The 11271-nt window shown below is 42.7% G+C and overlaps 1 protein-coding gene across 1 annotated transcript in view; it reads right to left on the bottom strand.

The window, feature by feature from the left end:
* CLDN10 (claudin 10) overlaps window positions 1-4369 on the bottom strand; it is a 118883-nt gene extending 114514 nt beyond the window's left edge. Inside the window, exon 1 of the mRNA XM_077753859.1 lies at window positions 4156-4369. Coding sequence (XP_077609985.1) covers window positions 4156-4369 — 214 coding nt within the window. The remainder of the gene's footprint in view (window positions 1-4155) is intronic.
* Between the last annotated feature and the right edge of the window lie 6902 nt (window positions 4370-11271).

Raw genomic sequence — 11271 nt, 5'->3', positions numbered from 1 at the left:
GGGGGTGGGGGAAAGGATTCATTTCCAGAGTAATTATGTTCGAGGACCTTTTACAGCTAAGATTCTTCGGTGAACTGCCACATGGTGAAGCATCGCAAAGCCCTTGAATTGAACTTCAGGGCGAAAGACACCTCAAGGGACTGTTCGAGTCCAGAGAAAGAAATATATGAATGAGACACAGATCATTTGCAAAGTCAAGGTCTTGTGGCTGGTTAATGAGAGAGCGTGACGTGTGGTGGGCCGGATTGCAATTCGGTGATCTTCCTTTTTGTTGCCTGAGTACATGTCCTGAATTACTCAGTTCACGGGACTCTGGCCTTCCTCCCGGAGTACAATTTTGCCCTCATCAGGAACCCTCTGTCTCATTCATAATTTCGTTCGTTCAGCCGCGTTGCAAATATCTATCCCGAACCCACTGTGTTCCAGGACCGCGAGGAGAGCCCAACAGTCCAGGCTTGGAGGTAACCACCACCGAGCACCTTCAGTCCCTTCTCATAGCGGTGCTCCCTGGACCCAGCCTTCCCCGTAAGAAATGACCGCTTCCCTCCCTATGAGAGAGGCTTTGTTTTCATAGTTAAAATATCCCAATCACGGTGGCAGGAGAGAAAAACAAAACACGACGGAACAAGAGACACAGCCTATATTGCCCCCAAAGAGAGTGACGTGCTTCAGGGATTAAGTCGGGGAGCTCTCGGGCTGTGGTGGGGATTGAATTCCATGTATCCGTAGGGGGTGTTCCTGAAATCCCTTCGGCAGAACTGTAGTCGAAGGGGGCCTCTATTCTTCCCAATACTGTAAGTGCTCCCTGTCCAGAGAGGTGCTGGCTCACATCGGATCTTCAAAGGCTGTAGTCATGAGTCATCTAAACGAGTCCCTAAAACCCCCGCAGCTCTTGAGACCTCACAGTGTTCGCAACAAGAAGGTATGACTGTGGCAATGGAGTTATGTAACCAGCCAGGCCAAAAGCAAACAAACAAACCCTGGCAGCTTCCAAAGATTTTCTGTTTTCCTTTCTCAAGGGAGGCTTACTCTGACCTAAGGCTAAGCAGATTTGTCTCAAACTGACATGGTAGGCTTCCAGAGTTTACTATTTTAAAATGCGATATACCCATTTTCATTCCTCATTGGCCTCCGAATTCTGTTCTCACTGTGGGATTTCTGTGATGTCTGAGAGCCCAGAGAGCTTTCCCAACATCCCTGTTGCTATGTTTTTGAATAGGAGCAAAGGAAAAGCGACCAATAGCGTCAGCAATGACTCGCTGGGACTAAGGAAATCCAAATGCGAGTCCCCATTTCCTTTGGAAACATGAATCAGTGTTCCTGACTTTGAAAATAGATTTCTGTAGCACCTTGTTTATTTTATAAAGATTTTTATTCAGGAGGAAGAAAGGGGAGAGAGAATGTTAAATTGATTTTACATGTTCTAATCAAAGCACTGTCAGTGAACCAGATTTTTCAAATTACCTCTTGTGTGCAGGGTACACAGCAGATCTAGAATATATTATCTTTAATATAAAAAGCCAAATCAGGGGGCTAAAATAAAAAATTGTTTTATGTTTATTTATTTTTGAGAGAGAGAGAGATAGAGAATGCGTGCAGAGGAAGAGCAGGGAGAGAGGGGGACACAGAATCCAAAGCAGGATCCAGGCTCTGAGCTGTTAGCACAGAGCCCACGAACTGTGAGATCATGACCTGAGCTTAACCCACTAAGTCACCCAGATGCCCCAGGGGGATAAAATTTTAAAAAGGAAGATTATTTGGACCACCATGAACTACATAGTAACTATAACTTCTCACTCGATGTTTTCTAAGATGCATTTGGAGAAGTAGCTACTAAAGTCACACAGAAATCTACCATGGTCCTTTAGCCCACTTCGGAACTAAGGTTAAATGTTAAATTTTCAAAATAACTGGGTTTTGTTAAGGAATATAGAATGGTAGATAATAAGACAAAATATTTTTTGAAAAAGATGAACCCAGTAGGGGTGCCTGGCTGGCTCAATCAGTAGAGCATATGACTCTTGATCTCGGGGTTGTGAGTTCGAGCCCTATGTTGGATGTGGAGATTATATAAAAATCAAATCTTAAAAAAAAAATCTTGGAGTGTCTTGGTGGCTCAGTTAAGTACCTGACTCCTGATTCTGGCTCAGGCCATGACCTCAGCTGCACTGGGCATGGAGCCTACTTGAAATTCCTTCTCTCTCTCTCTCCCTCTGCCTCTCTCCTTCCATTTGCTTTCTCTCTCTCTCTCTCTCTCTGTCTCAAAAAAATTTTTTTCCTTAAAAAAAGTGAACCACCCCAAAATAAAATAAAATTAATTAAAATTAAATTTAAAAAAATTTTTAAATGACCCCAGTAAAGAATGAAGAAACACACTTACTCATGTGATATCTCTTCTGCTTGCTGCCCAAGATGGCAGTGGCCAAAGGAGGCCATAGAGAAAGAAGGACCACAGTCATGTGCACAATGACACTAGGGGCCTCCACAAGACTCTTCTCCTTTTACAATTTCCCTCTTGTGCCTAGCAAAGCCTTCCAGAGGAGAAAGAGCAATCCTGAAGTACCCCAAAGTAAGGTGATGAGTCGGGACTGATGAGAAATATAGCATTGATTCTTCAAAGGGGTGCTTGAGGAAGTTCATTATTTGAGGGCCTGCGTGGGCTACCCGAGCTTGAACATGCCCCTTGTCATCAGAAATCTCCCGGATTTAACTAAGTATTCTCTCTTTATCCTTTGGCATACACTCTGCACTAATGATGTGGGTACTTGACACAAAATCCCATAAAATAGTATGCTTTAGTAGCTCCCTAGTTAAAATTTTATTTTCTTTACTGGGGCCAAGGTACAGTTTTGCCACTTGGTTGTGAAAAGACTGTATTTTATAAAATACCAGGGGCAGTTTTTAACATAATAAACCCACAACTTATGGCAGATTTGTAAACGCATCAAATAGGCAGAAAGCCGAGGCAGACAGTGATTCTCATAATGACAAAAGAGCGCGAGTGGTTGTCCCCCTGGAGGTATCCCGAGCTGTGGAAATGTCTTTCCAGAAAAAAACTCCCCTAAGATATGTAGACTTGTAATAGAGTTTCTAACATGCATAACGATGAAGGCTTGCTTACATATTTTTCAAAAAAATAAAACCAAGCAACAAAAAGGCAAAGTTTACAGGCATTTTCTTTCCCATAACCACTTTTTAAATTCTTCTTGCTCTGCTATTTTATCATTAAATATGATTTAAAAAAATAGAAACCTCTCTGTAAACAAAATTCTTTTTTCACTCTGCACGGTCCTTCTTGCCATCTGCTTTTATCACTCTGAATGTATATAGGAATATACATAAATATGTGTGTGTGCATTGCATACTCAGGTGGCCTGAGGAAGTATAGGAATTGGGGATAACCTGTGATTTACTGACAGCATGTGTGCATGTGTGTGTATATGTATATATATATGCATGTATATATGTGTATATTATATGTATGCACATCTGTCTGCAAACGATTCCTCCATGATGTGAGGCAAATTGAAACTAGCTTTTAAAACAGTCCCTTCTAGGGGCACCTGGGTGGCTCTGTCCGTTATGTCTGACTCTTGATTTTGGCTGAGGTCATGATTTCATGGTTTCGTGAGTTCAAGCCCCAAGTCAGGCTCTGTGCTGGCAGGGTGAATCCTGCTTGGGATTCTGTCTCCCTCTCTCTCTGCCCCTCCCTCAACCTGTGTTGTCTCTGTGTCTCTCAAAATAAAATTAAAATTAAAGTAAATAAAATAAAACAGTCACTTCTGGCCTGTCCCTTGGAGTCTATCATTTGCACTGGATATTTGTAAAACATTCATGAAGTTAGTAACTTCCCTTTGCCAAATAAAATACATGATTTCATTCTCTCAGCCCACATTCATATCCCTTATCCATCCTAGGCAATTTTGTTTAGGATTTTATTTTTAAGTAACCTTGGCACCCAACATGGGGCTGGACCCCAAGATCAAGAATCACATGCTCCACCCACTGAGCCAGCCAGGCGCCCCATCGCAGGCAATTCTCGACCCTTTAATAAGCAGTCTTTATATTAACAGCCAACTGTATGCAGCTGCGTCGGCACAGTGAGGGGGAAAAGTGACATTTTACTTCCACCCCAAACAAAGCCATTATATTTACCTTCTACTTTGAAGATAGTAAAGTGCGGTCGGCAATGGAAAGAACCCAACGCGTTACCTGCGCAGTTCATCCACAGACCCTGGTAAACCCAAGTGGCGGTTATCACCGATGACGCTCGGGTGGTCACTTTCCACTCATTGGACGTAGTGGCCGCGACGAGAGCTCCAAACCCTCCGACGCCGAACACCAGAGCTGAGATCTGCGCCCTGGACATGTCGCTCTGCCTTCTGCGGTGACACGGTCCAGACAGAACGCCTTGGTGGGCGAGCATGCAGCGGGCGACTAGTGCGAGGACAAGTTTTATGGCAGGTTAAGGCGGCTAGGGGACAGCATTTCATGCTCGGATGGCCTGCGGAAGGGCCGGAATTCAGCCTAACGTCTGATTCACCGATGGCATTTTAAAGATAGCCTGAGATGATCTTTCTAATTTCCTACACGGAGATTTACTAAAAAAATTTTAGATGGATTTTAAAGGTTTTGATTTCACAGATTTTTTTCCCCTGGCATCATAGTTAATGCTTAATTTTCTGTTAGCCTGAAGCTCAACGAACCGTGCACCAACCAGATATTACAAAGTACAAATTATACAGTAACAGTTAAGGCTTATTTGACCAATTGCTTCAGTCTCACATGCTTCTGAATCTTTATAGAAATGGAGTCATACGGGAGGCATTCTTCGGTAACTTATTTTTTTCACACAACGTTATGTTCGTGAGATTCATCTATGTTCAAGAATGTAGTTGGCGTTCATTAAATATTACAGCGGAAGTATAGCACTTCATTAAATGAATATACTACAATTTACTTCTCTGTGTTCCCGGAGATGAATATTGGTGTCGTTTCTTCCTCACCCCGGCCCCTTCCTCCTCAATAACAGTGGGAAGAGCTGTAAATATTCTCATGCATTTCTCTTCGTGCACCTGCTTCGAGAGTTTCTCCAGGGAACTCAGAACTGCTAGGAAGCAGGAAATAAGCAGGAACTAATCTTCAGCCTTATTGACAATACTAAATGGCTGTACTGAGTAACTTCAGCTGTTTGCCATCCTACAATCAGTGGGTGAATCCTCATTGGCTCATTTGATACCATGTGACATTGGGGGTGTTGTCAAAATTGCTGGTTTTTTGTTCTTTGGGGGTTTTTTGGGCCACTCTGATGAGTGTAAAGATACCCCATTATGATGACTAATTTGTATTTTCTGATTACTAATGGAGCTGAGCATATTTTCACGTATTTATTGGTTTGTTGCGTTTTTGTCTCCAAAGACATTTGTAGCTTTTGCTCATTTTATCTGTTGAGTTGCTTGACTTTATATAATTTATTTTTAGTTCTGTATACATCCTGGGTAGAGATCTTTTATTTGATTATTTATGTTGTAAATATCTTCTCCCAGTTTGTGGTTTGTCTTCATTTGGCTATTTGATAAGACTCTTGATTTTAGTGTACTTAAATTTATCAAGCTTCTACGAAATGATTTGTACTTTGAGATCTTGATTAAGAAATCTCCCTCAGGGACACCTCCGTGTCTCAGTTGGTTAAGCATCTGACTCTTGATCTCAGCTCAGGTCTTGATCTCACAGTTTTGGGAGTTGGAACCCTGTGTGGGGCTCTGGGCTACCAGCGCAGAGCCTGCTTGGAATTCTCTCTCTCCCTCTCTCTCTCTGCTCCTCCCCGACTGTCTCTGTCTCTCTCAAAATAAATAAATAAACTCAAACCAGAATTTATTTTTCTGTTTTATGATTTGGAATCCGTTTCATTTTTCAACATGGAAACCCAATTTTTCTGTTCCTACTAAACGGTCTCTGGTTTCCCTAGTGATTTGCAGTGTCATTTTTGTCATATCAGATATAAATATTTACATGGTCTGTTTATGGATTCTCTAATCTGTTACATTTATCTTCTTGTCTGTTCCTGCACCCAGACAATACTCTCTTAATTACTCTAATTTATAAATAATTCTTGAGATCTTATTGATATCTCTTACTTTTTTCTTTTTATCAAGAGTATTTGAGATTTTTTTTCCTAGTTCTTTGCTGTTGCTTACATATTTTAGAACAGGCTTATTAGGTTATACGTATATACATACCTGCTGGGATGTTTGTTGGAGGAGAGTAAATAACTTTATAAAGTTGAGCCTTCCTGCCAATAACATTAAGAAAGACTTTAATGTCTTTCATTAAAGTCACATACTTTAATTAAATCTTGTTACTTTTTTTGCTAGATTTATTCTGTTTTGAAAGATTTTCTTTTTTCTTTTATTTTTTTAATGTTTATTTTTGAGAGAGAGAGACAGAGCATGAGCAGGAGAGGGGCAGAGAGAGAGGGAGTCACAGAATTCAAAGCAGGCTCCCGTCTCTGATCTGTCAGCACAGAGCCTGACACAGGGCTTGAATCCACAAACTGTAAGATGATGACCTGGGCTGAAGTTGGACGCTAAACCAACTGAGAGACAGTGAGAGAGAGATGCAGAGAGAGAGGGAGAGAGAGAATCCCAAGCAGGTGCCCATGCTGTCAGCACAGAGCCCAACAGGGGGCTCAAACCCACGAACCAGGAGATCATAACCTGAGCTAAAGCCAAGGGTCAAATGCTTAACTGACTGAGCCACCCAGGCATCCTGTGAGTACAGATATTTAATTAATTATTTAAAAATTTTTTTTAAATGTTTATTTATTTTAGTGAGAGAGAGACAGAGCACGGGGAGCGGGGGTGGGGGGAGACAGGCAGAGAGAGAGGGAGACAGAATCTGAAGTAGGTGCCAGGCTCCAAGCTGTCAACACAGAACCCAAGGCAGTGCTAGAACTCACAGACCTTGAGATCATGACCTGAGTCGAAGTCGGATGCCCAAACAACTGAACCACATGGGCACCCCGACCCTGGACTGCTTTATAGTAAATTATCATCTTTCACTAGCCATTCAATTAGTGTGAATTCTAGTGCTATACCCAAGTGAGTGTCAACTTGTGGTTAGGAATTCTCAGGTCACTTCCTTTTGTCCCCATACTCAAATCCAAGGTTGAGACAGGACATTCCTTTACCATCACCCAGGGGACAGTGGTGGCGATTGTGATGGAGGTGGTGAAGCACTGCTTTTGCATTTTGCCCGCTCCCATTAGGGGGTGGGAACAACTTCAGAGCCCTCTGACCCTACTCCACCGTTGCCGGGCACTAGGCTCCTCTGTCATGAACAATTGGGAATTAAAATCTTGGTGACCAGGAATCTTTCAGGGCAGCCATTGGCTTCAAAGCTGGCTCGCCTTTCTGTATTTGTGCTTCTTCTTCATTTCTTGGCCTCTAAAGATTTCCTTTGCTTTCTTACTAGCTCAGGTATGCATTTAAGAATATTTTTCAAGGGGTGCCTGTGTGTCTCAATCTGTTAAGCTCAGTTAAGCATCCAACTCGGATTTTGGCTCAGGTCATGATCTCAGGGTTCATGGGTTTGAGCCCTTCATTGGTCTCTCCACTAACAGTGCAAAGCTTGCTTGGAATTCTTCTCTCTCCCTCTCTCTCTGCCCTTCCACTGCTCAAACTGTCTGTCTGCCTGCCTCTCTCTCTCTTTCTGTCTCAAAATAAAAACAAATAAACTTTAATAAAAAATCAATATTTTTTGAATTAAAAACTTTTTAAAAGTTTATTTATTTTGAGAGAGAGACAGAGAATGCCGGGGAGGGGGAGGTGCAGAGAGAGAGAGAGGAAGAGAGAGAATTCCAAGCAGGCTCCGCATTGTCAGCACAAAGCCCAATGCTGGACTCGAACTCACAAACCATGAATTCATGACTTGAGCTAAAATTGAGTCAGACACTGAACTGACTGAGTCACCGAGGTGCCCCTTAAATGTTTTCTTTTTAACTTTTTTTAAGAGAGAGAGTCAATACAAGTGGGGGAGGGGCAGAGAGAGAGGGAGACAGAATCCAAAGCAGGCTCCAGGCTCTGAGGGACTCAGACCCACAGACTGTGAGATCATGACCTGAGCTAAAGTGGGGTGCTGAACCGACTGAGCCACCCAGGTGCCCCTCAAAAGTGTTTTTATAGCGACTGTAGGTGTTTTATTCCAGGCAGGTTGTATAGGATAGCTAATCCACACTCTGCCAGAAATAAAAGTGGCCAAATGTAATAAAGTAAACACTTATCTTTAAAACTATCTCTAAAAATCAAATAATCTGGGGTGCCTGTCTGGCTCAGTTGATAGAACATGCGACTTTTGATTTGAGTTGTGAATCTGAGCTCCATGTTGGGTATAGAGATTACCTTTTAAAAAATCATATAACCTCTCAGGAAATAACAATAAGTGAATCTATCCCAAATGAGGAGAATTCTGGAATTGCAGATTTATGCAGATTTTGCTATGCAACCTAGTCTCAATTCCTATTTAGATTCTTTTGGAAATTAGTTGCATGTTTTTAGTGGGAAGAGCTCTCTCTTGAAAATAAAAATAAGATAGTCTGATAAACTTCTTTTTCCATACATTATATTTTTCTTCATCACGCTGTGAGTTAAATTCCCGGAAAAGATATACCTGATTCTACATTTAAGATGAAAATCTAGGAAGTTGAAATGAAAAACCACCCAAAAAAACCCTCCACCTATTTTCTTATACCATTAAAATAATATTTTAGGGGCACCCGGGTGGCTCAGTTGGGTAAGCATTTGATTTTGGCTCAGGTCATCATGATTTTGCAATTCGTGAGTTTGAGCCTGGTGTTGGGCTCTCTGCTGTCAGCACAGAGCCTGCTTCAGATCCTCTGCCCCCACACTGACTTTCCCCTGCTTGTGCTCTCTCTCTCTCTCTGTCTCTCTCTCTCTCAAAATAAATAAATAAATAAATAAATTACCCACGCTTGCGCTGGGTAATTTGAGACTTTAATAAGGGACTTTATGAAAACTGTAGAAAAGGTTCTACATCCTCAGCACTATTGACATTTTGGGCCAAACAATAATTCTACATTGTGAGGCGCTGTCCTGTGCCTTGTAGGAGGTTTATCAGCAGCCTGCTCTCTGGGGGACGCCTGTAGTATGCCCACGCCAACAGTCACGACCACCCAAAGGGTCCCCAGCCATTGACGCACTGCTTCCAGGCAGGAACAATGGCGTAGACAGCCCAAGTGGGATAGTACAAGGCCATGGTCAGAAGAGGTGAGGGGAAGGCCATGATCCCCGGAACCAGGTGACAGGTGTTACGGAGAAGGCCGCTTTACCAGAGCTGCGTCCTTTGATGGGAGGGCGGAGCCAGAGCCAGCCTGGGAAACCCCGCCCTTCCCTCCTCCTCTTCCTTGTGCCCGAGGGCGAAGGACAGAGCTGCGGGAGGTCCAAAGAGACTACCTCCCAGGCAGGGCAAGGTGGAGAAGGAAAATGTGGCTCTAGATACGCAGCACAGCCCCCATATTTGGTGGCAAAATGCTCCCGGAACCAAGCTGAGCCTACTTGAGACTTCATATGATTCACTACAGAAATACTGAGAGTCTGACTGTAGGATGCTCCCGGAAATCCAGTGCGGGTGTTATGTGGTATGTAGGGTATATATACCGTCTTGCCCTTTTAAATCTGAAAAGGTTTGAGTTCCAAAACACACGTGGCTGCATGCATTTCAAATACATAATTGTGGAAATGCACCTTTCACCTACAGGTAAAATGCATCTGGAGTCTATCACTGTGTGATTCAAGGTAAAGATCCAGTTTTATTCGCTTCCAGACTATGAGCCTGTTTCCACCCCCCCCACCCCCACCTGCTAAACAATCCAAGCTTTTCTCATTATCGTTGTGATTTCATCCCATATTAAGTTCTCATGTAAATACAGGGGCCTATGTGTCTGTTCCAATTTACTGGGCCATTTGTGTATTCTTCTGCTAGTAATAGAATCTATCCCGTTTTTATTACTTCCATTGCTAGATATACCCTAATATCTGGTAGGAAAGTCCTCTCTGCTTTTTTTTTCTTTCTGCTTTTTTAAAATAGCAGATAATTTTTACTGTTTTATCAGAAAGACTTTGAATATACATATAATTTTTAAAAGACAATAAGGGCATGGTTTTTTTATGATTTTTTTTGAGAGTGAGAGAGTGTGAGCAGGGGAGAGGGGCAGAGGGAGAGAGAATCTTAAGCAGACTCCACACTCATCCTGGGGCCCAGTGTGGGACTTGATCCCGCAACACTAGGATCATGACCTGAGCTGAAATTAAGAGTGGGACACTTAACCAACTGACCCACCCAGGTCCCCAGGACATGGTGGTTTTGATAGAAATTTTATTAAAGCCAGACATCGTATTGTTTCCCAGAAGGAACATTTTTTTTAAAGCTACCTTCAACAAAGCATCTTTGAGTGCATCCAAGAGTGCATCTTTGAGTTCTATTAAAGAATGATAAATTATATATTATAAAAAGTCTTTGATACGAGAGGCCCATGGGTGACTCAGTCAGGGAAGCGTCTGACTTTAGCTCAGGTCACAGTCTTACAGTTCATCAGTTCGGGCCCCACACTGGGCTTTGCTCTGACAATGCGGAGCCTGATTGGGATTCTCTCTCCCCCTCCCTCTCTCTCTGCCCCTCCCCCACTTACATGCGTGCTCTCTCTTTCTCAAAATAAATACATAAACTTAAAGTCTTTGATATGAAATGCACAAGCTAATACCTTAAATTTTTCAGTCTTCAGATGAAACCTATGGCTCCTCTTCAGTTTCTGAAGACATAAAATGGCTTTAAATTATAGCAGATCAAACATCACATCTGTCCGTGTGAGGCCCAGGCAGAAGTTCTACTTCTTAAGAGACCTGAAAACCAAGACAGTGTAAATCTTTGATGAGGTCCTGAATTGGATTGAATTTTTTGCTTAAGGCTGCACATGACATCATTAGAATAATCCGGGAAATCTACAGATTGGCCATACAGACCCATTAGCTTAGCAACAGTATGTTCTCAGGTGTGAGAGTGTCCCTGCAGTAATGTAGGAAAATGTCCTTTTTCTTAAGTGGATGGACGTACTTAGGGGGCACCTGTGTGCCTCAGTCGACTCTTGGTTTCGGCTCAGGTCATGATCTCACCGTTCATGAGATGGAGCCCCGCATCCAAGCAAGGAGCCTGCTTGGGATTCTCTCTCCCTCTCTCTGCCCTTCCCCTCCCCCCCCT

Source organism: Crocuta crocuta, unplaced genomic scaffold, assembly GCF_008692635.1.
Source record: "Crocuta crocuta isolate KB4526 unplaced genomic scaffold, BGI_CrCroc_1.0 scaffold31, whole genome shotgun sequence".
Lineage (NCBI taxonomy): Eukaryota > Metazoa > Chordata > Mammalia > Carnivora > Hyaenidae > Crocuta > Crocuta crocuta.
Note: the sequence above shows the minus strand (reverse complement) of the source record. Positions and strands in the feature narration are given on the sequence as shown.